This window comes from Crinia signifera, chromosome 9 (assembly GCF_055691185.1).
Source record: "Crinia signifera chromosome 9, ASM5569118v1, whole genome shotgun sequence".
NCBI lineage: Eukaryota > Metazoa > Chordata > Amphibia > Anura > Myobatrachidae > Crinia > Crinia signifera.
In genome coordinates, this window is record NC_139225.1 from 127,754,319 (window position 1) to 127,779,475 (window position 25,157).

The window sequence follows — 25,157 nt, forward strand, 5'->3', positions numbered from 1 at the left end:
CCGTCGGCGTGGAGTTGATTTTATAAAGTGTGGCGAGCAGACACTGAAAATGAGCCAGAAGCGTGGGCTATGAATGGTCGGGAGGACACGTACCGCGTGCGCTCACCACGCTTCGGAGTGGCGTGGGTGGATAGTGGGGGTGGGTTCAATGTTTTTTTTGCTCGCTGTGACAGCGAGCAGTGCGGACTGCTCGCTGTCACAGCTCGCAGGGTCAGTATTCAACTGACCCCCCGCGCACACTGTTTCCATGTCGCTAGGTTTTTGCAGCGATAGGGAACCTGCGTGTGCAGCCGCTAAAGGCAGTGGGCTCCCAGCATTAGCCACAAGCCTCACTGTTTGGGGGGAATCCTCCCTGTCATCTGACAGGGAGGATTACCCCCAGAATGTAGAATAGGGTGAGTGGCCAGGGGGTTTAACGGTGAGTGTCGCTTGCTTTCAGTGATCCCCACCCTTTAACCCCCTGGCTGCATTGAATACTTGCCAAAGGGTTAAAAAGTATATTTTAATTAACAAAATAAAGTGTTACTTGAGCATAACATATCATACATACCTACTTTTAAATTGTCCTCTATCCGAGAAGTCTGGAGAGGACAAGCAGGTGGCCTGTTATAGCGAGTTATGTTATTTGAATGGGGGTGGAGCCTAAATCGCATTATTAACATGGAATTGCATCCTTAAACCCCACCCCCTCTGTCCGGATCACAGATTCCTGATTCCTGTTACTGTTGCAAATAGAATAAACAAAAATCAAAGTGTGTCAGTTCACAGTACCAGGGCCAGTGCAAAGTGTTTGAACAATCTTGATGACACCCTACATACCCCTTATATCACCCCTACCCTACATCAAGCATTTTAACTAGAAGTTACTGAATTCACGCCAAAAGATTGTAAGCTCATTTGCTCAGTGCCAACTTTACCTTCCTTTTGATGTTATTGAATGTTTTTTGTTTGTTTTATAATCTACTCAATGTAAGTGGGCGTGGCCTATAAATAAGAGGTTTTCCCTTTAGGGGAGAGTCCGAAATTACTTAAATTCTGGGCCGTCCCCAGGCTCTCTCTGCCGGTGACTGCATGCTTCCCCAGCCTTCTCCCCTGTGACCTGTGAATGGGACTGTCCCACTAAAATGAGGATAGTCGGAAGCTATGACATTGTAATGTACTTTTATAGTTTTCGTGTTCTAGCAGAAAAAAAAAACAGCAATTATGAAAGAATATGATTATTCATCTGACTGAGTAGCTGCGTCCTGGTTAGCTCTGTGTACAATTATACCGTGTTCTCACTGCGAGTGAGAAATACACGGCTTTTACCCAGCATTAAAATGCCGGGGACTGCAGGGACGGACCCCCGTTCTCACTGCAAGGCAAATTCCCGGGTGAAGAAGTTCTACCCGGTAATTTGCCTTTTAACACGGGTTTTTATGCAGTGAGAACGTGTCAACCCGTGTATGCATACCCGGATCTCAAACACGGGCAAAAAAAAAGGAGGCTTTTACCCATGTATGAGACCCGTTCACACTGCAAAAAAACCCGTGTTAAAAGGCAAATTTCCAGCTCGACATGCTAGAACCGGGAATTTGCCTGCAGTGAGAACGGAGTAGTACACACAATTCTTCTGTTTATCAGCCAACCAGTGAAAGCCATACCCTGGGAAGTTTGGTCGTCGGGTGGAGCTGTGATCTTTTTCTGTGTAGAACCATAGGGATAAATATATAAATAAATTATTAACTGCATTTGTTAATGCTTTCATGAACAATTAACAATACCTACAGGCGCAAACACAAAACAAGGAGAGTTTTCATGATTGTTATATTTGGGTGGTTGCACCTGAAATCCATACGTCGTAAGACCAGTTCTGTTTTCTGAAGCTTGACAGTGCTAGTGTCTGTACACTACACCTCAGTTCTATGTACAGTAGATAGGAAATGCGTGAGATACTCTGTCCTCCTGCACACATCCTCCAATGTGACAGTCAATGTACAATGTGACTACAGTAAAATCCCAAATGGCCATTTAATTCTACCCCCCCCCCCCCCTCCATTGTTTAAATAGAATGTGCTGTGGGTTGTCCATCCATACAGGGTCCGAGGCTCAGTCTAATGTGGCTACTTCCTGCCTGGTGGTCACAGAATAGTCACATCTTGGCCTCCAGCATTTCCAGGAAGAGTTTGTGCATTGGGATTCTCCCTTCCAGACGAATCTGGCAGAAGGTGCGGACAGCTTCGTTTGCTGTCTGGCGGAGTAGCGGTAAGGTCATGAGAAGTTTGCCTGACCGGTGGGGGTCCTCAGCGTGTTGTTCCCTCTCGTAGTCCTGTAGGCCCTCATGAAGACGGTCTTGTAAGCTCAGAACAGCCTCTGCATTCTCAATGCTGCTGGCGTCTGTGAGAGAGAAATAAGCTGGTTTAGAATTCAGCTGAGACTGATTCTTATAAGAGGACCTTTTCCTCTTAGTGTTTCCCAAACTTGGTCCACATGGCCCAAACACAGTTCAGGTACTGAGAATATCCATGCATGAGCACAGGTGACTTGAGTATTACTTCCATACTTGCCTATTTCTTTTGTGTCTTCGTCTGGAGAAGCCCAGAGAGGAGACGCATCAAACCACTTCAGGGGGAGGGGTTGAATGGTCATTAATCCACGCCCCCAAACACAGAAAACAACGGCTATTTGTGGGTCCAATGAAAGGGGGTGGAGCTAAATTACACAATATGTGAATGTTACAGCCCGCCCTGCCCGCTTCACTAGGAAACGATATGGGAGAGTCGCCTACTCCTCTGGGGCTGGGGGGGCTACCCCATCAACGCGTGTCTCCTGCTGATTCCCTGGGGGTGTAGGCAAGTATGGGTATTTGACAGTTTGATTTACCCAACTGTGCAGATGCAGCGATAGCTCTAATATCTGGACCATAAGTGGGCTGTGAAGACCAGGTTTGGGAAACATTGAGTTATATGTTTTATTCCACTGCTAATAATCTTATGGAAATTGTACAAGTCTTTGCTTTCAAATAAGACACATTCTCCTGTCTATGTTATATTCACAGGGATTGCACATATGTGAGCTGTGATTCTGATAAAGCTCTATATGGAGAGAGAAGAGAATTAAAGACCACTGTATGATGACTGTATCATACTTTCCTTCTCCTGTGGGTGATGGAAATATGTGATGGTTGGGGCGTGGACGAATGATTACATAATTGGGGCTCCGCCCCTGCTATACAGCGCTGTAAAACAGGCATTGTATAATGAGGGCAGGGCTTCAATGATATGATCCAGCATGAATCGTTTCATTGGGTCCCTCTCGGCCCACCCACTTGTGCTCTGTAAGTTGGAGGCCAAGGAGGATGCGGTAGACACAACATTGCTCACCTTTATAGGAGGGCCCCTTGATTTTTGGGAGCCTTCACTCCTTGAGATGATGCTATGGACAACCAAAAAACCCCATCTTCAACAGACTCCCATCTCAATCAAAAATAACTCTTAAACTTGATATAATGCATTAACTGATCTACAGGGTTCTACGGTAAAACTGCTGTACAGTGTAACCCTGCACAATAAAATAAATAAATTTCTAAGCTCCTCCCATCTCACAGCCAGAATTAACTATTTAAACTAACAGATCTTTATACTTTTTAAATTTAGCACATCTCCTTCCTTCCCACTGCGACATCCGTTAATCCCGGATAATGTTAAAATCATCCATCAAATGCTTTTCATCTCATTTTGTGGCAAGTAGGTGGGGGGCTGAATTAAATAGCAACCAATTAGGAATTCACTAATCAATACAACTGATTGGATATTTAATTATAAAATGATTAGCCTTGTAGTTGTAGTCACAGTAATCACTTCTGCAGTAAGGAACTTTCAACACTGCCACAAACCTCTCCCCAGGTTTCCTTAGAACTGTTACAATAATATCATTGTATCAGTTATATTTATGAATTAAAACTGCAGTGAGCTTTATTATGTTGAATTGGCAATATAATGGTCTATAATTCTATTGCCATGCTATAAACTTGGATATAATGAATACTTACACGACTTAAAAGAAAAATGACAATGCTACAGTAGTTACCAGCCTGTCAAAATGATGGATAAGCAGAACAGTAATATTAGCGCAGGGGTCTGTGCATGCCCCCACAGAGCAACAGTGGCTACATCAGGTGCCACCTAGTGGCCACTGATGTGAATTACTGCCACAGCGGTAAGAAGCAGTGTTAGCCTTTTTATTATACAGGCTAAAAGAAAAGGAAAAGCACCATGTGAATTACAGTACCATCCTGTTTATATCTCTTTAGATGATTGCAGGTATTAGGCCTGGTTCTAAGTTGCGACTAAATTTGAATGTGGCTGATTCCAGTCAGTTTTAGCCAAATGAGTCATGTGCCGTTCTTGGCCGTACCACTTGCAACCACCTGGTATAAGTGCCGCTGCTGGTAATGACAGCTGCACTCATAGTAAAAGGACCATGTAATAGTCACGGGCAAAGCGCTTCATAGAAAGGAGCCGAGGACCAAGGCTCAGATCAGTGAGTCGGCTCGCGGGACATTACTCCTATGGAATTGCAGGCACAGGGAGACAGTGCAGGGCTCACAGCACACTCAGGGAGTTGCAGAGGCAATGGGGCACATTTATCAAGATCGCATTTACAATGCGATCTGGGCGGAATATTACCGCCCAGGATCGCATTGTAAAATGCGATCATATCACTTGTATGTATGATGCTTGAGGGCGCAGGGACAGGGCTCCGAAAGGAGCCCGTCCCTGCGAAGCCCTGACCCAGAAGCCGGGGTCTGCGCATGCGCGGTTATGCGCTGAACCTCCCACGACTGCCGCTCGGGCAGTGCGATATGTAGCCATAGGCTACAACGGGCTATCGCCACATTAGAATGGCGATAGCCCAGGGCTGCGATGCCAGGCTGCCCGATGTTGATACATCGGGCAGCTTCGCATCCCCCATAGAAACCTATGGGGGATACGGCCGGCGGCGCTGCAGGGGGAATCGCAGCAGGGATCGGAGACAAATATTGCTTGATAAATGGGCCCCTCAGTCCCTCAGTGTGTTGGAAGACAGAAAGTAAGACAGTGGCTGGGCTCACAACAAATTTAGTGAGTTGTAGAGGCTCAGCCACTCTCATACCCCTTTTAGACATACTACCCGGGATTTTGGTCAGGTTTACCCGGGATTTTCAACCCAGGTCACTCCCGGGATTTTAGTAACAGATCCCCTTTCACACTACACCTCAAATCCGGGAAAAACCCAGGTATACCCCTTTCACACATAAGCCAGGCTTTTTAAGCATTTCAGTGTGTCATCATTAAAATGGGACACGCCCCAGCAGCAAAAAAAAGCAACATCACATGTTTAAAACTGAAAAACCCGGGTAAACCCATTCAGACATAAGCCGGGTACTATACCCGGGAGTTAAATACCGGGAAAAACCCTGGTCAATTGCAGGTGCTCAGTATCCGGGAGTGAAATCCCGGGTATACCCTTTCAGACATACGCTAGTCCCAGGTCTGGGCGCGTTCATGTGAAAAAACCCGGGATTTTCGCGTATGTCTGAAAGGGGTATCATACGCGTATGTCTGAAAGGGGTATTATACCCCTTTCAGAAAGAAAAATCCCAAAAACCCAGGTATTTCCCGGATACAAAAACCCGGGTAGAACTAGGCAGCAAGGTGCTGACCCCCCCTTTCACACAGGAGCAAAAACCCGGGTATTTCCCGTGTCGACCCCTTTCACACAGAAGCCAGATTTTTCCTGCAAAACTCTGTGTGTCATAAGAAAAGGACAGTTTTAAACAGCGATTCTCTCCTGTTGCATCTTCGTTACTTCATGTTAACTTATGGCTGCATTTTGGCCAGAATAGCCTCCTGACAGTAGCAGAATCTCACAGTACCGTACATGGCAAAAGGGTCTGGCTTTCCCTGGGGAGAGCAGCACCGCCGTGTGTATCACAGCCACTGCTGTACTGGTCGGGATGTGTGGCACCCCAACCTGTGATGCCCCAGGGCAGGGACACTGTACGCTGGGTTGCTTGGCAACCGCAGCGCTAGTGAAAACCCCGGCCGCAGCACCTAAGGGGTTAAAATATAGAGGTAGCGGAGGGCGCGGAAAATAACCTCCGGACTGATTGACAGGAAGCGGGGGACCAATGGGAGCAAGGAGAGCAGGTGGAGCAAGAGGTCAGAGGTCCCGGAAGCTAGAGGAGGCGCGTGAGCAGAGGACGGCGCAGGAGGGTGAAAGAGAACGTGGCGTGCCAGGAGAGGAGAGAGCGGAACAGAAGAAGACTAGCAGCGGGTCCCGGACAGAGCCGGAACACCGCCGGAGAGACAGCTGACGCCGCAGCCAGAAGGAGCAGACGTCGGGAGTTGGAGAAGCCGGCGGGGAGAGACTGCAGCAGCAGCGCCCACACTAGCGTGCCCTCCTGCGGAAGAGTGACCCAGCACCAGCGTCCAGATGCCGGGGAACCCCACCGTGATGGGCAGGAGCCTGCAACTTGTTCCTGATGTCAGGTATCCTCCGCCCGGGTCACCCCAGGCCTGCCTCCCCATCCACTTCCTGCCACCAACGCAGTATACCCCTTTGCTCCCCATGGAGCGCACCCACTCTTGCCCACACCCCATGCCACCCTCAGCACCCCACCAGGAGAATAAGGGGTGACAGCCCTAAAAGCACCAGAACCCCTGTAACGCCGGGCGGGCACCAAGGGAATACCCCAAGCAGGGTGAGGACAGCCCCACGTGACCCCACTAAACTAGGGGGACCAGCCCTCCATTCAGTGCATGTTTATTTGGAGGCTGCCTAAGGTTGTAGAGATGCTGCTGTTACTGCACCTACAAAAAGGGAGAACTCTGCCATCTGGTGGCCTGAAGTTCATACTGCCAGGAGCCAATTTATATTCTTATTTGAAGTACAAGATTCATCCTTCATCCCGGGACAGCATCCTAGGGTGTACACTTAGGAGAGATCCATTCAGGACAGTGTTAGATAGATACGTTTTGAAGGTCACATTGTGTGTCTCATATTATTTGTACTTTGTCTACATTATATTTCGTGTATATTGTTATCCCATCTATTAGGTGGCTAGACCCATATAAGGTTTGTAGTATTGCCGAGTGAGGGCACCATCTTCCACGAACCGGGTTCACGGCCTGCAGGATGTGTGCTCCCACTCTCCAGTGATGAGGGAAGTCCGCGGCATACCTGAATGTGAAATTATTGATGCATAAGAAGTAAGTAACCTGCTAGGCAGGTGTAAGTTAGTAGGGTAGTGCTAAGCTGTTTCAGGCCGTTTACGCGTATGACAATTGTTGATTCACCTTTTACACTAAATAAAACTTAAGTAGTTGTACCTACTGAGCGCCTTGCTTGAGTTCCTAGGGTGGTGTGTTCTCTGCGGCCAACACGGCGAAGAACCGGTGTGGAACCAAGAGTATCCAGCGACTCAAGGTATTTATCTACCCCCACCGGCGGCATACCACACTTGGCGTCACGAACAGGATATGGCTTCATTAACCGTAACGACACGAAAGATGATGTTTTTGTCCATCGGACGGCCATAAAGAGACACCACCTGCAGAAGTTCCTGCACAGTGTCGAAAATGGCGAGACGGTGGAATTCGATGTGGTAGAAGGAGAAAAGGGTGCTATAGCAGTGGACGTGACGGGTCCAGGTGGGGGACCGGTAAAAGGAAGCCGGTTTGATCCCGTCAAGCGTCGTTCCCACAGGCGTTTTCACCAGTGCCGAAGTGGGCGCTGCCACACCAAAGCCGAAGTCCCCTCCCGCTTGCCTCTACACCCGGAGGGAGAGGTGGAGGATAGCAGGGAGCAAAGCGAGATGCCAACATTCACCAGTCCAGTAACGTCCCGCTGGGAATCATGCGCATCCTGGGTGCAAGAACACCAGTCCAAATTGGCTGACGAAAGAGTCTTGGTCGACCAGAAATCAGGGCAGAGTAGGTACCACCAGAAGGTCAACTATGAACAGATCGCCCCAGCTGAACGCATACCCGTTGGTACCCCAGTGTTCAAAAGAAACAATCGCCCAAAGCGCAAGCTCGATGCGAAGTGGGAAGCGGACCCCTACGTGGTAGTAGAAGAACCACGGGATACAGTAGCAGCCTACTGCATCACCCAGCACGTTGGCACCCACCCCCAATGGATCCATCAAAGTCGGAGCAAGCCGTATCCGAGCCAAACTCCAGTAGATTCCAGGTTAAGTAGTTAAGAGAACCCCGAAAAGGAAGATCCCGTCACAAGTTGGACCCAGGACCCGTTGGAACTGATGCTGAATGTCGGTTGGTCCGTGCCACTCCTTCCGAATATACCACCACAGACCAGTCCGAGGATCGCTGAACCTGCTCCTGAGGCCGTTGAGATCGCACCCCCTGGGACTGGAGCGAGGCGTTCAGTTAGGAGCACGCGAGGCGTGCTACCCCTGCGGTACAGGGAATAGGCATGCTGTACATAATGTCTTACCTCATACTGTGCACTGTACATATTACCTTTAAAACAAAAAAAAAACTGTAAACTGTGACGTATGTATCTGGCCCCCTCCCCGAGGACAGGGAATATTTGGGCCCAAACCCAGAAGATTTTCTTTGGGAACATTTCTGTAATCTCATTCGATGCCCGAGGACGAGCATCCTTTAAGTGGGCAGATATGTGGCACCCCAACCTGTGCTGCCCCAGGGCAGGGACACTATACGCTGGGTTGCTAGGCAACCGCAGCGCTAGTGAAAACCCCGGCCGCAGCACCTAAGGGGTTAAAATATAGAGGTAGCTGAGGGCGAGAAAAATAATCTCCGGACTGATTGACAGGAAGCGGGGGACCAATGGGAGCAAGGAGAGGAGGTGGAGCAAGAGGTCAGAGGTCCCGGAAGCTAGAGGAGGCGCGTGAGCAGAGGATGGCGCAGGAGGGTGAAAGAGAATGTGGCGTGCCGGGAGAGGAGAGAGTGGAACAGAAGAAGACTAGCAGCGGGTCCCGGACAGAGCCGGAACACCGCCGGAGAGACAGCTGACGCCGCAGCCAGAAGGAGCAGACGTCGGGAGTTGGAGAAGCCGGCGGGGAGAGACTTCAGCGCGGAGCACAGCGGGTCAGGAGAGGCGCAGCTGAGTGTGGCAACGCTGCAGCAGCAGCGCCAACACTAGCGTGCCCACCTGCGGAAGAGTGACCCAGCACCAGCGTCCAGACGCCGGGGAACCCCACCGTGACGGGCAGGAGCCTGCAACTTGTTCCTGATGTCAGGTATCCTCCGCCCGGGTCACCCCAGGCCTGCCTCCCCATCCACTCCCTGCCACCAACGCAGTATACCCTGAAGGACAGCCCCCTTTGCTCCCCATGGGGACACCATGCCCACACCCCATGCCACCCTCAGCACCCCACCAGGAGAATAAGGGGTGACAGCCCTAAAAGCACCAGAGCCCCTGTAACGCCGGGCGGGCACCAAGGGAATACCCCAAGCAGGGTGAGGACAGCCCCACGTGACCCCACTAAACTAGGGGGACCAGCCCTCCATTTAGTGCATGTTTATTTGGAATCTGCCTAAGGTTGTAGAGACGCTGCTGTTACTGCACCTACAAAAAGGGAGAACTCTGCCATCTGGTGGCCTGAAGTTCATACTGCCAGGAGCCAATTTATATTCTTATTTGAAGTACAAGATTCATCCTTCATCCCAGGACATCATCCTAGGGTGTACACTTAGGAGAGATCCATTCAGGACAGTGTTAGATAGATACGTTTTGAAGGTCACATTGTGTGTCTCATATTATTTGTACTTTGTCTACATTATATTTTGTGTATATCGTTATCCCATCTATTAGGTGGCTAGACCCATATAAGGTTTGTAGTATTGCCGAGTGAGGGAACCATCTTCCACGAACCGGGTTTACGGCCTGAAGGATGTGTGCTCCCACTCTCCAGTGACGCGAGAAGTCCGCCGCATACTTGAATGTGAAATTATTGATGCATAAGAATTAAGTAACCTGCTAGGCAGGTGTAAGTTAGTAGGTTAGTGCTAAGCTGTTTCAGGCCGTTTACGCGTATGACAATTGTTGATTCACCTTTTACACTAAATAAAACGTAAGTAGTGGTACCTGCTGAGCGCCTTGCTTGAGTTCCTAGGGTGGTGTGTTCTCTGCGGCCGACACGGCGAAGAACCGGTGTGGAACCAAGAGTATTCAGCGACTCAAGGTATTTATATACCCCCACCAGCGGCATACCACAGATGCAACTGTCAACCTCTCCTTCCCGTATAACCCATTCCCAGACTCCATTGTAAGTATCTGATGGGAGACTATGGGCAGGATATAGAGGAAGGAGAAGTGAGGGCTGCATCCTGGCCGGTGCAGCAGTGGCTGGTGCTGCTGATCCCCGGGGACAGCCAGCCAGCACATATTTTATAGGGGATGTATGTACGGTGGGTGTCCTGTCCGGTAGGGCTGCCTGTGACACCTGTCACCCGCATTAGGAGTAAAGCCTCCCAGTATGGACTGGGGATGTAGTAAAAAGCAGAATGGTCCGGATCATACAGGGAGGCTGTAATCTCCCATTCCCCATGCCCCCGGTGTAAACTGTCACAGGCACGCCCCCCCCTCCCGAACCGGACAGTACAAGCTCCGAAATACTGAGTTTGATTAATGGATCCTGTCAGCGATCCGGGTCCGGTCCGGTTCAGGTTTTTACTTTTTTGCATGATGTCACTATGGGGGAAATTTACTAAGATGTGTATTCTACTTCACATGTGATGTTGCTATGCGCAACCAATCAGATCCTGTCTACTATCCTCTAGGGTGCTAAATAAATAAGGAGTAGATTCTGATTGGTTACCCATAGCAACATCGCATGTGAAGTAGGATACACATCTTAGTAAATTTCCCCCTATGTATGATAATAATTTTGCGATTTCACATTTTTTGCATGGGCTAGTGCTTGTGTACATATGTATTCCACAACTGAAAAGGCAGAATAAGGTGCTTATGTGTATAACTGCCCAGCAGATCCTGCCCTGTATCTGTAGCTCAGATCTTTATTATCACAAACTGAAAATCAAAAGTTACAGGGAAAGTGTTTGCAGCCAAATAAAGCACTGACACAGATCTAAATTAAGCAAATCCATTTGGTGAATGGATCGCTGGAGGCTTCAAAGCATTTGCTTACTCTGCGAGGATAGCTCCCCTCTCCCACCCCTCTCCTGTTCTCTTTTGTTCCGATCCATCCCACACACAAAACACCTCAGGACATTATTGATCGGCCATGCCAGACTCCACGAGACGGCCATCAATAACACACGGCTGTCTATTTGTAAAAGCCTGTGACAGCTGTTGGTGGAAATATCTCGTGGCTCAAGCCTCACAGAAGCAAGAGGTGAAGGAGCTAGGAAGTTATATTAGTGGGCAGGTGTCTTCTCCAGAGGACAATCCCCCACTTATGGCTGCCACTAAGTTCTAGTTGAAGGACATACTACAGTAATGTATATTAGTAGCAGTGCTTCGCTTTGTTTCGCCCTCATATTAGGGGGTTGTGATTAGGGATGCCAATCCCGGGGCATTTTTTTCAATCCCGGGAATGGGGATTGAAAAATGCTCAATCCCGGGATTCCTGGGATCCCTAAAAGAAAACCGCCCCTGTCCCCCTTACTTTAGTTCGGTGGAGCGGGGCAGGCGGCGGCTGTACTTTACATAAGTGGTGGAAGCGGGGCAGGCGGTGGCTGCGACACCGGTCGGAGAGGAATGCTGTGTGCGGCCGTGAGCGTGTTCTGGCCCCAGAGGTGCAGCGCTGCGGCCTGTGCAGTGTGACCCATAGGTCACGCTGCGCAGGTCGCAGCGCTGCACCTCTGGCGCTGAAACCTGCTCGCCGCCGATCCCGGGATTGGCCACCCTACTTGGGATGCCTCCATTACCTATGTGGAGCCCTACATTATGCTTCTCCTTGCTTACAGGGGACATGGTAGCATAATGTGAACTGGCTACACTGCAGTGTGGCATAAAATGTATCAAGGACACTGGGCATAATGTGAACTAGGGCACTAGTATGAGGCATAAATAAAACAATGAGACTACTATGGTGCATAAAATTAACTAGGGCACAAAAGAACAACCAATATGGAAAGGAATTTCTTTCTTGGTGCATTGTGCCTTAGGGCCCTTCAAAATGTTGCTATTGGGCCCCCAAAGTTCTGGCTACACCCCTGGCCAGACCTGATGCTCAGTACCTGAGTTGGCGAGTGCCATGGCTTTCAGGGTGACAAATTCCTCCTTGTCCAACTTTGTCTTTCGATATTTCCTGACCAGCTGTAGGAGGACAGAATGAAGGTTTAGGAGGCCAGAGCTGCGGCATTGTTCTCTGCCCAAGAGGAAGTTTTCCGCCACTGCCAGCTCGTCATTCATCTGTAAAGAGCGATAGACGATGCCCAGGACCAAGACTTCCATCCATGCACTTTGCAGAAGGGCCATCTGGTCCACCAGTGACAGGACAGAGAAACCTAAGCGAGAGGCACACAAGGAAGGCAAGTTAGATCCCTGCCATCTAAAGGACATAGACTGAGAGGAACTAGGAGGTACTGGTAAGATTTAATGATAGGTGTATTTTAGGGAGAGGTTAAGGGAAATAGTACAGAGGTAAAAGGTAATTACAGTACAAGTAGTACAGACATGAGTTCTTGATAGTATATACAGTGTAATAGGCAGAGATTATATGAAGTTCTAGTAGGCTGAGGGGTACTTGTGTAGTTTCACGGTGCCCGATATATCGGCCGATATATATCGATGCGATCCTATGCGATTTTTTACCTCTTCATAACCCCACTATCCACTACTCATGAAGTTGATTTTATATAGTGTGGCTCGCGCAGCGAACCACCGAGCCCGGATCGTAGCGAGCCCCACGGGTTACTGCGCTTGCCACACTATATAAAATCAACTCCATGCGTAGTGGATAGTTGGGTTATGAACAGGTAACAAAATTGCTTTGCATCGCATCCGATATATATCGGCTGATATCGCATCCGATATATCGGGCGCCGTGAAACTACACAAGTAACGGCTGAGGTTATGTACATAGAATAAAAGGACATGCTGCAGTGTTAGTTTATATGGAGTCATACGTGTCTTATTTGGGGAGCAAAGCAAAAAAGTAACCTCACAGTTTGGTAAAACCATGTTGCACTGAAATTGCACTAATCTAGAGGTGTGCAGTGGCGTAACTATAAATTATGCTCCCCCAAGCCAAAATATTTTTTGGCGCCCCCCCCCCCCCCCCCCCCCATCCCAGTGAAACTCGTTCATGACCACTCATAATATATTGACCCCCCCCCCTTACTATCTATAATCCCCCAAGCCTTAAAAATGTATGTATCCCACTCACCCCCCACCCTTTGTTTATTTTACACTAATTTTTCCCCTCCCTTCTGTCTTTATAAACTGACGGTTACTGACCTCTAAAAGTACAGGAGCATTCTCCAGCTCCTAGTCTCCACAGCCCCAGCGTCTGGTGAATATCAACAGCAGCAGATTCCTGCCGCCAACCTCCAGCTTCTCAGCGTCTCAGCATCACCAGTGGCCCGGCGCCTGCATCTACTATTAACCACCGGTGCTGCAGCAGCAGCGCCAGTAACGAGAGCTAGCAGCGCACGGGTACAGCCGCACACATAGGAACAACTACTATACTTTTCCCCAGGCATCGTCATTAGGGAAGCGACGGTAGCGCTGCTTGCTCCTGTACTGCAGCGCTGGTGATTAGTAGTAGATGCAGGTGCCGGGACTCTGGTGACACTGAGAAGCTGGAGGTTGGCAGTGGGAAGCTGCGTCTGCTGAGAGTGAGACACCGAGGAGCTGCAGAAGAATGAAGACTCACTCGTTGCGGTGCTGCTGCTGACAGGGAGTACAGGTAATGAGATCCTGACTCTCCGTGCGGGAGCCGGCGCCCACGCAGCCCCCGCTCCCCCAAGCAGTGGCGGGGGCTGCCTTACACAAGTTACGCCAGTGGAGGTGTGTCTTTTACTTCCAGTATTGGACCGGGATACGTGTGCACTTTGGAGGCGTGTCTTTTACTTCCAGTATTGGGTTGGGGCCCGTGTGCTCTTTGGAGATGTGTCTTTTACTTCCAGTATTGCACATGTGCACTTTGGGAGGTGTGTCTTTTGCATCCAGTATTGGACCAAGGCACATGTGCTCTTTTGAAGTGTGTCTTTTACTTCCAGTACTGGGTTGCGACATGTCTTCACTTTGGATGCGATTCTTTAGGGTTGGAATGATGGAATGAGGGTTTAGATGGAATGAGCATACATAGTGCATAGTTTGGTAGATAGTTACATGATATTATTTAGATGGAATCTGCATACATAGTGCATAGTTAAGTGGATAGTTATATGATACTTTGTAGATGGAATGAGCATACGTAGTGCATAGTTAGGTAGATAGTTATATGATTCTATGTAGATGGAATGAACATACGTAGTGCATAGTTAGGTAGTTATATGATATTTTGTAGATGGAATGAGCATACGTAGTGCATAGTTAGGTAGATCGTTATATGATACTATGTAGATGGAATGTGCACATGTAGTGCATAGGTAGACAGTTATATGATACTATTTAGATGGAATGAACATACGTAGTGCATAGTTATGGGGATCGTTATATGATACTATTTAGATGGAATATGCACATGTAGTGCATAGGTAGACAGTTATATGATACTATTTAGATGGAATGAACATACGTAGTGCATAGTTAGGTGGATCGTTATATGATACTATTTAGATGGAATATGCACATGTAGTGCATAGGTAGACAGTTATATGATACTATTTAGATGGAATGAACATACGTAGTGCATAGTTAGGTGGATCGTTATATGATACTATTTAGATGGAATATGCACATGTAGTGCATAGGTAGACAGTTATATGATACTATTTAGATGGAATGTGCATATGTAGTGCATAGTTAGGTAGATAGTTATATGATACTATTTAGATGGAATAAGCATACATAGTGCATAGTTAAATGGATAGTTATATGATACTTTGTAGATGGAATGAGCATATGTAGTGCATAGTTAGGTCCTTATATGTTAGTTGGGCGCCCAATTAGCATACGGACGGTAACGTAGAAAAATCGTATTGCATGCGATGTGATTTTTAATGTAATTTTTTTTTTACACCACAATATCACATCGTATAGAATTGCACCTCCCGCAAAATCACATGCGATTTTATCGGGTGTGCAATGCCATTACATGAGGTATATAATAATACGATTGTATGTCCTAAAAATAGCTTTTATGCACCCCCCCACCCCGAAGCGTGGCGAGCGCAGCGGCGTATCGCGTCCTCCGATCTTTTCATACCCCCACTATCCACGTTGGCGTGGAGTTGATTTTATATAGTGGATTACACGGATTACTTTACATGTATTCCACTTCGGGCTCGCCACACTATATATAATCAACTCCACGCCTACGTGGATAGTGGGGTAATAAAAAAGTCAGAGGACACGTTCCGTTGCCGCTTGCCACTCTTCGGGGTGGCGTGGATAGTGGGGGGTGCGTTAAACCTATTTTTGGGACATACAATCATATTATTGTATACCCAGTGGTGTTAGTAAAAAAAAAATTCTTGGTGGTACTGATAGCCTCCACCAAAAATGGGCGTGGTGATGTGTCTGAGGGGGCGTGGTCACAAAAAGCTAGAGGGGTGACTAAATGACATCAGAGGCGTGGCATCAGGAGACAGGGAATGAGAAACAGGGAATGACTGGGGGTGGGTTGGCTCTTGGTTGGGGGAGAGCCGGGCAGCTTGTGCTTACAATAGTGGAGCCTGCTCTTCATGCTGTTGGCGCTGCTGATGCCTGTCAGTGTGACAGGCTAAATCAGCAGTAACCGGTAGCTGCATACAGCACCAATCATAACGCTGGGTGGGCGGGCTGCGGATGCATTATATTTAGACTTTAAATAAAAATAGAATTGATAGTGGGTCATGGGGTAAGTGGTACTGCGTACCTGCAACATATTTCTTACAGGTACTCCGTACCATGCCGTACCCCCTTACTTGCAACACTGTGTATACCTAATGTCATGGCATCGCACACCCTATAAAATCGCATGCGATTTTGTGGCAGATGCGATGCCCCGGGTCTGAAAGAGCAATGAATAAATTATAGGAAAATCACACATCGCATGGCCCATGCGATGCGATTTCCCTACGCAGAATATCCCACTAAGAAAATTGCGTAGTGGGCGCCCAACTAACATATAAATACCCATAGTTAGGTAGATAGTTATATGATACTACTTAGATGGAATGTGCATACGTAGTGCATAGTTAGGTAGATAGTTATATGATATTATTTAGATGAAATGAGCATATGTTTTGCATAGCTAGGTAGATAGTCATATGATACTATATAGATGGAATGAGCATACATAGTGCATAGTTAGGTAGATAGTTATACGATACTACTTAGATGGAATGTGCATACGTAGTGCATAGCTAGGTAGATAGTTATATGATAATATTTAGATGGAATGTGCATACGTAGGGCATAGTTAGGTAGATAGTTATATGAGAATATTTAGATGGAATGTGCATACGTAGTGCATAGTTAGGTAGATAGTTATTTGATAATATTTAGATGGAATGTGCATACGTAGTGCATAGTTAGGTAGATAGTTGAATGATACTATTTAGATGGAATGAGCATACGTAGTGCATAGTTAGGTAGATCGTTATATGATACTATGTAGATGGAATGAGCATATGTAGTGCATAGTTAGGTAGATAGTTATATGATAATATTTAGATGGAATGTGCATACGTAGTGCATAGTTAGGTAGATCGTTATATGATAATATTTAGATGGAATGTGCATACGTAGTGCATAGTTAGGTAGATAGTTATATGATACTATGTAGATGGAATAAGCATATGTAGTGCATAGTTAGGTAGATAGTTATACGATACTACTTAGATGGAATGTGCATACGTAGTGCATAGCTAGGTAGATAGTTATATGATAATATTTAGATGGAATGTGCATACGTAGTGCATAGTTAGGTAGATAGTTATATGATAATATTTAGATGGAATGTAGTGCATAGTTAGGTAGATAGTTATATGATACTTTGTAGATGGAATAAGCATATGTAGTGCATAGTTAGGTAGATAGTTATATGATAATATTTAGATGGAATGTGCATACGTAGTGCATAGTTAGGTAGATAGTTATATGATAATATTTAGATGGAATGTGCATACGTAGTGCATAGTTAGGTAGATAGTTGAATGATACTATTTAGATGGAATGAGCATACGTAGTGCATAGTTAGGTAGATCGTTATATGATACTATGTAGATGGAATGAGCATATGTAGTGCATAGTTAGGTAGATAGTTATATGATAATATTTAGATGGAATGTGCATACGTAGTGCATAGTTAGGTAGATCGTTATATGATACTATGTAGATGGAATGAGCATATGTAGTGCATAGTTAGGTAGATAGTTATATGATAATATTTAGATGGAATGTGCATACGTAGTGCATAGTTAGGTAGATAGTTATATGATAATATTTAGATGGAATGTGCATACGTAGTGCATAGTTAGGTAGATAGTTATATGATACTATGTAGATGGAATAAGCATATGTAGTGCATAGTTAGGTAGATAGTTATATGATACTATGTAGATGGAATAAGCATACATAGTGCATAGTTAGGTAGATAGTTAGTTATATGATACTATGTAGATGGAATAAGCATATGTAGTGCATAGTTAGGTAGATAGTTATATGATACTATGTAGATGGAATAAGCATACGTAGTGCATAGTTAGGTAGATAGTTATATGATACTATGTAGATGGAATAAGCATACGTAGTGCATAGTTAGGTAGATATCTGTGATCAGCAGTAAATTCCACCTTCATCAGTAACCTTCATTGCAATCTGGGTGAGTGTTGTTGTGACTGTCAGCGTGAACCTGCTGCCCTGTCACGTTCCTCCATTCCTTTCAATTAGCTCCTCTTTGTGGTGTCAGCCTCCATTACCTGTCTCTCTCGCACCAAGGCCATACAATTGTTTCTTTATATATTGAGTGCTCCATTTAATTGGGAAATATTGGAGATTGTTATCACAGGAGGAGGGGACTGTGTGGTGTCACAAATGGTGAAGAGACCCTGAATACTATTCATTTGGAGATGATAATCTGTGTCCTTCTTGGAGCCACTCAACAGATGCAAGAGTTGATAGCACAGTTGCCGACTCGGGGGTGAGGGGGGAACCAGCGGCCTCTATAAGATCTTGTTAATCCAACATCACAGGAAATGTTTCATCCCACTCTGTGGTCTTAATGCCCGTAAATGATTTTTTTTATTTTGTTTTAAATTAGGAAAGCTCTGGAAGTGTGTCACATAGTTACTGTACGGTTGTTTTCTCTTCTCCCATCACCCATTGTCAAATCTTTCAAATGTATCCTTTAATGTCTGACATCTTTGCTTCTCTAGGACTTGGGGCCTGGTGCAGAGGTAGGTGCCGTTGCAACCACAGTTCAGTATTTACACAGAGCGGTACTGGGACAACCTGCTAATGTCACAGCTGCTGTAATCGGTACAGACACTTGGCACCTGCCTCTAATTCACCGAGGCAACATCCATTGCACCATCAAACTTCTGAGCAGCACTATAGTTGCTCAGAATGACTGTCACTCACTCTCAATCTCAATTTACTCTGGAATCACCCTATGTAACCAACGGCAGTACCTCTGGGAACTGCCTAGGAAGGACCATCAAATAGCTTACCTTTGATGGTGCACATGCAATATGGCAGGCCGACCGTTGATATCCGATGGTCAGTATACCAACATCGGAATTTCAGTACTTTAAGAGGGGAGCGAGCATAAGAAAGCACATTACAGGCTCGGTGGCTTGCCACCGGTTCACAAGGGAGAAAAGCCCCTGTTGGTAGGGATTCCGACTGTCGGGTACTCAAACAGTCAGGATTTTGACAGCGCTATACTGACAGTCGGGATCCCGACCGTCAGTCAGTCATTTAGCACCCGACGGTGCCATTGGTGGCAAGAAACTATTGAGGGGGGAAACTGATGGTTTACACCACGGGTGTCAAACACAAGGCCCGCGGGCCAAATCCGGCCTGACAGACCTCGTCATGTGGCCCGCGCAGCCGCCGCCGCCAGCCTTCACCTTTTATTCTCTTTTTTTAGAGGTTTTTTTTGCACTGCCGGCGGCCATGTTCCTGTGGTCTTTTAAGATGTCTGCGGCCACAGGAACATGTCCGCCGGCCTCAATGGCTACGTGGAAGAGGGCCTGACAGCCTGTTCCCTCTTATCGAGGCAGTGGCAGACGCTGGGTGGGGACGTCATGACGATGACGCCTCCCACCCACGCGTCTGCAGAGAGGAAGGAAGGCAGGCCGAGTCGGGGGGCCGCAGCAGGACAGGCCGCGGCGCAGAGAGTGGAATTGAAATTACTGGAGCCGCAGCAGCAGTAAAGGAGCCTGAGGGATAAAATACAGTAAGTTACATAAAAAAAACAATATATCTGGTGGTGGTGTCATGGCATTACTTTTATATTATACAGGGGGAGCAGCCTGTGGTGTCATTATTATTGTACAGGGGGAGCAGCCTGTGGTGTCATGGCATTATGCCATGACACCACAGGCTGCTCCCCCTGTATAATAATAATGCCATGACACCACAGGCTGCTCCCCCTGTATAATATAAAAGTAATGCCATGACACCACAGGCTGCTCCCTCTGTATAATAATAATAATGCAATGACACCACAGGCTGCTCCCCCTGTATAATAATTTGTGTCATGGCATTACTATTGCTATATTATACAGCGGGAGCAGCCTGTGCTGTCATTGCATTATTATTATACAGCGGCCCTTTGAGGGTGACCAAACTGCTGATGCCGCCCCCGATGAATTTGAGTTTGACACCCCTGGTTTACACCATCTGTGACCAGCTGATGAGGTAATTTGCACAGCAGGACAGAAGATTTGCCAGACAATTCCTCCCTGGCCTGTCATTCATTTGCAGATCCTGCTGCATGTGTGTGTTACTACAATATTCCAATAAGCATCATCCTTCTCTCCACAAGTGATTCTTCTATGTTTGATCAGTGCAGCATGACCTGTTCATGTCTATGAATATCCAAGCCCCCATATACCCACCGTAACGGTTAAAATGACAAATTCTATATAGTCACTGAATTTTCTAGAAAAACTTATTAACTTTGAAGATATTTGGGTTTAATCAGATGACTTGCCAATCCTATTTATAGGAAGTAGCAGTGCTGTACCTGGGACATGTTTGGCCCAGCCAATGGTGACAAGCAGCTCGCGGTTCATGATCTCACAGAGATTGGTCAATGTGCGTAGGTTGCTCTCAGGAAGATCAAGTTCAGGGCTGGCAAATACCTCCCCGGGCTCAACCAAAATCAGATGCGATATCACTTTGTTTGCTGTAAGAGATCAAAAGCAATAGGGGACAAGAGTGAGCATATCCGGACATTGTGTAGGCCCCATTGTCCTACTACTGTCAACAACATAGTTTCTCTTGGGTTGCAGAACTGGATAGACAGTGTTAGATAGTCCTTAGATCGACCCCATATGGTCAACATGCAAACGGGTCGACAGGCTCAAAAACATTGACAAAATAACGTTCAACTCAAGGCTTTTAAATAAAATGATGCAATTTTTTTACAACAGCAGTGGAGTGAGGACTCTTGCGAGGGTACAATCAGGGCCCGGCGCCACCACTAGGCAGCTCTAGGCATTTGCCTAGGGCGCCGGCCACTGGAGGGCGGCAGTTTGCAGCAGGTCCCCCCGGATGGAGGTAAGTGGCACCGGCCACAACCCCCCCCCCCTCCCCCTCCGGAGCGACTAGGCCCCCCTCCCCACCCCTGGAGTTACCTAGCAACACTAGCCGCATCACCCGACACCCCCTCCCTAGCAAACCCCCCCTCCTGGAACGCAACGGCGGCGCCCGCCCCCTCCCCCCCCCGTGTAGGACCAAATCGGAGCACCGGAGCGGGTGAAAGAGTGAGCCCAAGAGCAAACACATCCCTCCCCCCCGCCTGGGGTGCTCTGGTGCCTTGCACCGGCACTAGGTACACTGTACACTAACTGGGGGTCACATATGATGAAACATACAAAATGACACCCCAAAAGCTAAAAAGAAAACACAAGAACATGTGTCAACCTTTCCTGTGTCGACCTGTTGACCCTGACAACCTAATGTACCTGTCAATGTTTTGAAGGACAACCATATGGTGTCAACCTATTTATCTACGGTTACTGTCCATTGACCACACCCGTTTGTCTTGTGTCACCCAAAACCTACTTGTCTTTTTCCCGGAAAATGTATGATGGGTAGAGAGATAAGAGCAGGGATCCGGAGTCTCAACCTCTACTGGTCGTCTATACTTCTGTCTCCCGCCTCGCACCCGATCCAGCCTCACACCTAGGAACAGGAGTTTCATGTATATTAACATCATCTATATAAAGCTTATGTTATGGGGCATACAATGAAATAGGTGCTACTACTATGGGTCATACAATGAATTAGGCACTACTATAGGGCATTCAGTGAATTATGCACTACTATGGGGTATACAATGAAATAGGTGATACTACTATGGGTTAAACAGTAAAATAGGTACTACTATAGGGCAATAAAATGAATTAGGCACTTTAATTTTAAAGCCAAATAACCTACCAGTATATTTTTGGAATGTGGGAGGAAACCGGAGTACCTGGAGGAAGCCCACGCAAGTACGGGGAGAATATACAAACTCCACACAGTTAGGGCCATGGTTGGAATCAAACCCATGACCTCAGTGCTGTGAGGCAGTAATGATAATCAGTACACCATTCGTACTGCCCAATTGGGGTATACAATGAATTAGGCACTACCTTAGGGCATACAATGAAAGAGGCACTACTATGTGGCATCTAATGAATTAGGCTCTACTATGGGGCATACAATGAATTAAACACTACTATAGGGCATACGATGAAATTGCCAATAATACGGGGCATACAATGAAAAAGGCACCAGTACTATGGGCCATACAATTAAACAGGTACTACTATGGAACATACAATGATACTATGATACTATGGGGCATATAACAAATTAGGCTCTACTATGGGGCATACAATGATTAGGTACTACTTTGGGGCATACCATGAAAAAGCCACATCTATGGAGCATACAATGAAATAGGTACTACGATTAGGCATACATTGAATTAGGCACTGCTATAAGGCATACATTGAATTAGACACTGCTATGGGGCATACAATGAAATAGACACTACTATGGGGAATACAATGAATTAAGCACTGCTATGGGGAATACAATGAAATAGGCTATACTATGAGGCATACAATAAATCAGGCACAACTATGGCGCATACAATTTAAAAAAGGCACTACTTTAGGGCAAACAATGAGATAGGAAACTATGGGGCATACAAAGAGTTAGGCACTACTATGGGGGCATACAATGGAATAGCCACTACTATAGGGCATACAATGAACTAGGCACTGCTATGGGGCATACAATGAATTAGGCAATACTATGGGCACATAATGAATTTGGCACTACTATGGGGCTGGGCATACAGTGAAATAGGTACTACTATGAGGCATAGAATGAATAAGGCACTACTATAGGGCATACAATAAATTAGGCACTACTATGGGGCATACAATGAAATAGGCACTGCTATGGGGCATCCAATGAATTGGGCACTGCTATGGGGCATACAATGAATTAGGCAATACTATGGGGCACATAATTATTTAGGCACTACTATGGGGCATACAATTAAAAAGGCACTACTATGGGGCATACACTAAAATAAGCATTACTGTGGGGCATTTAATGAATTAGAAGTACAATTTGCTGTTACCTGCGCTCTGAGAATGTCTGTATTTGTGCGGTATGTGCTGCTAGTTCTTCACCTGGTCTTAGATAGGGTATGAGTGATATGAACTGTGCTCAGTACCCCTTATGTTACCTTATGAGGTGCACTCTAGGTGGAGGGATGTCTAAAGAAGTGTGCTGAGTATATAGGTAGGACAAGATAGAACACGTATATGGGGTATAGCATGAATTAGCCACTACTTTTGGGCATAAATGTATAAAAACAAGAACCACTGCAGAGGAAAGAAATATATACTGTATACAGTATGAACATTGGGCCACTTCAAAATAATGCTATGGGACCCACAAAGTACTAAATATGCCCATGTCTATGAGACATGCTATCAAGTATAGTTCACCCACAATACATAAATGACACGTTTGCTGAAACCTCACATGATCACCATCTACATCAATTCCAGGCACATGAAAAGCCAATCCCAAGTAAGATATCTCTTCTCTGATCCTGCAACCGTCGTTCAGAATTCAGATGCCTTTTACAATCCAGTGCACGCATTGTCATAGTAATCAATGAGGTCAATACAGCTGTAAAGTGTTTAACCACTGTGAAGAATCAGGGGAATTGCCAACATTAGATCCTATACCCTTTCCACCACTCCGCAGTGCTAGAAATGTCCATGGCTTGCTAGGCACTTACCTTCTTTCATCATCCCAACTTTCAGGCACTTGTGGAAGCGACAGGCTTGGCAAGACTTCCTCCGCCTTTTAGTGATTTCACAGTCATTCACCACAGGACAGCTGTACTCAATGTTACCTGAGAAACAGACAGGTACAAAACTAAAGGAAGGGTCACATGGTGTAATACGAGGCACTACGAGAAGGAATACAGGAATAATCATGTTTTCTGTCTGGGTCCCCCCCTTTCTACGTTGGTCGTACCAGTGAAGGTGGAAGCAAAAGTAGCGTGGAAAGTTTCCCCTTCACTCGACTTACTACCCTCGCTGGCTTCCATGTTATAGACAGATGCAAAAGGAGGTCAGCAATGACACGGACAGTCACTGACTCGCAACAAAGCACCTTCTGCGTCCCAAGCTCGCAGGCTGTGAAAGGTACCTGCACCGGAGAGGTATGGGGTATCTCAGTGATTCCCACACTTTCTTGTACCAGGATACCCTAGAGCAGGGATGGGGAACGTTTGCCCTCCAGCTGTTGTTGAACTACACATCCCAGCATGCCCTGCTACAGCTTTGCTATTTGGCAATCCTGTAACTGTTGCAGGGCATGCTGGGATGTGTTGTTCAAAATATGAAAATATGCTAACGTTGCTGCTGCACGCAGATGCATTGTGATGCCTTCTGGCAGCCTCACAAATATCAGCGTCTGCATACAATTACACAGTGATGGTCACAGATTCTCCGATAATTGACCACCTGAGTCAGCACAAGGTCACGCAGTATGGCCACTGGATGCGGGGGCCATGTTTTCTGCATACAGGAACATGGATCTAGGCTGAGGCACACCGTGAAAGCGGTCAGGACACATCTGTGTTTTTGCCATCTCCCTCATACAGTAGCAGATTTATTAAGCTGAGTGATGTGATAAAGTACTTTATTGCCGGCCAATCAGCTCCTGTAATTTTTCAAACCCAGCCTGTAATTTGACAGTTGAGCTGATTGGCTGGTGATAAAGTACCATCCACGTTATCGCTTCACCGAGTTTAATAAATCTGCCCCCAAATCTCTGACTGTCCCTCAAAGTGTGAATAAATCCTCCCGGTGAGCAACTCAGTAAAGGCACCTTGTTGGGTGTCCAGTGCGGCCGCAACACCTGGGGAGTCATCCGATAATCACTCATCTGCGTGATCATCGGCAATGTGTACATCCCTGAATAAGGGCACTCCGTTCATGTTACCGAGAGGGGGCTAGAAACAAACCTATCAGCCCTGAATGCCAATGTGGACTCCTTATAGCAGAAGGTACCAACAAAATAAGTGCTAAAACCAAAACTGAGGGATTATGGGTAGAAACATGCAGAACCCTCAGTACTGCCCTCTTCTGGCCAACTATAAGATAGCTGCTGGTTTATCTGAATCACGCCTATGGTTATATCCAGTCTACATTAATGATGCGTACACACTGGCAGATATATCGTTCAGCTCAATAGCTGATATAGCGCTGGACCATCGGCCAGGGTGTACAGCGATAGGTCTGTGAACTACATCATTCACAGACATATCGCGGTGG

General features: G+C 46.6%; 1 protein-coding gene across 2 annotated transcripts in view; it reads right to left on the bottom strand.

The window, feature by feature from the left end:
* Nucleotides 1–1,812: 1,812 nt before the first annotated feature.
* Nucleotides 1,813–25,157, bottom strand: part of LOC146035994 (estrogen-related receptor gamma-like) — a 57,988-nt gene continuing 34,643 nt past the window's right edge. For both annotated transcript variants that reach the window (XM_083159733.1, XM_083159732.1), the window contains exons 3-7: nucleotides 23,612–23,728; nucleotides 21,364–21,483; nucleotides 20,321–20,482; nucleotides 12,213–12,482; nucleotides 1,813–2,376 (exon numbers count right to left, since the gene is read on the bottom strand). In XM_083159733.1, the coding sequence (XP_083015859.1) occupies nucleotides 2,132–2,376; nucleotides 12,213–12,482; nucleotides 20,321–20,482; nucleotides 21,364–21,483; nucleotides 23,612–23,728 (914 nt within the window). In that variant the 3' untranslated portion in view covers nucleotides 1,813–2,131. The remainder of the gene's footprint in view (nucleotides 2,377–12,212; nucleotides 12,483–20,320; nucleotides 20,483–21,363; nucleotides 21,484–23,611; nucleotides 23,729–25,157) is intronic.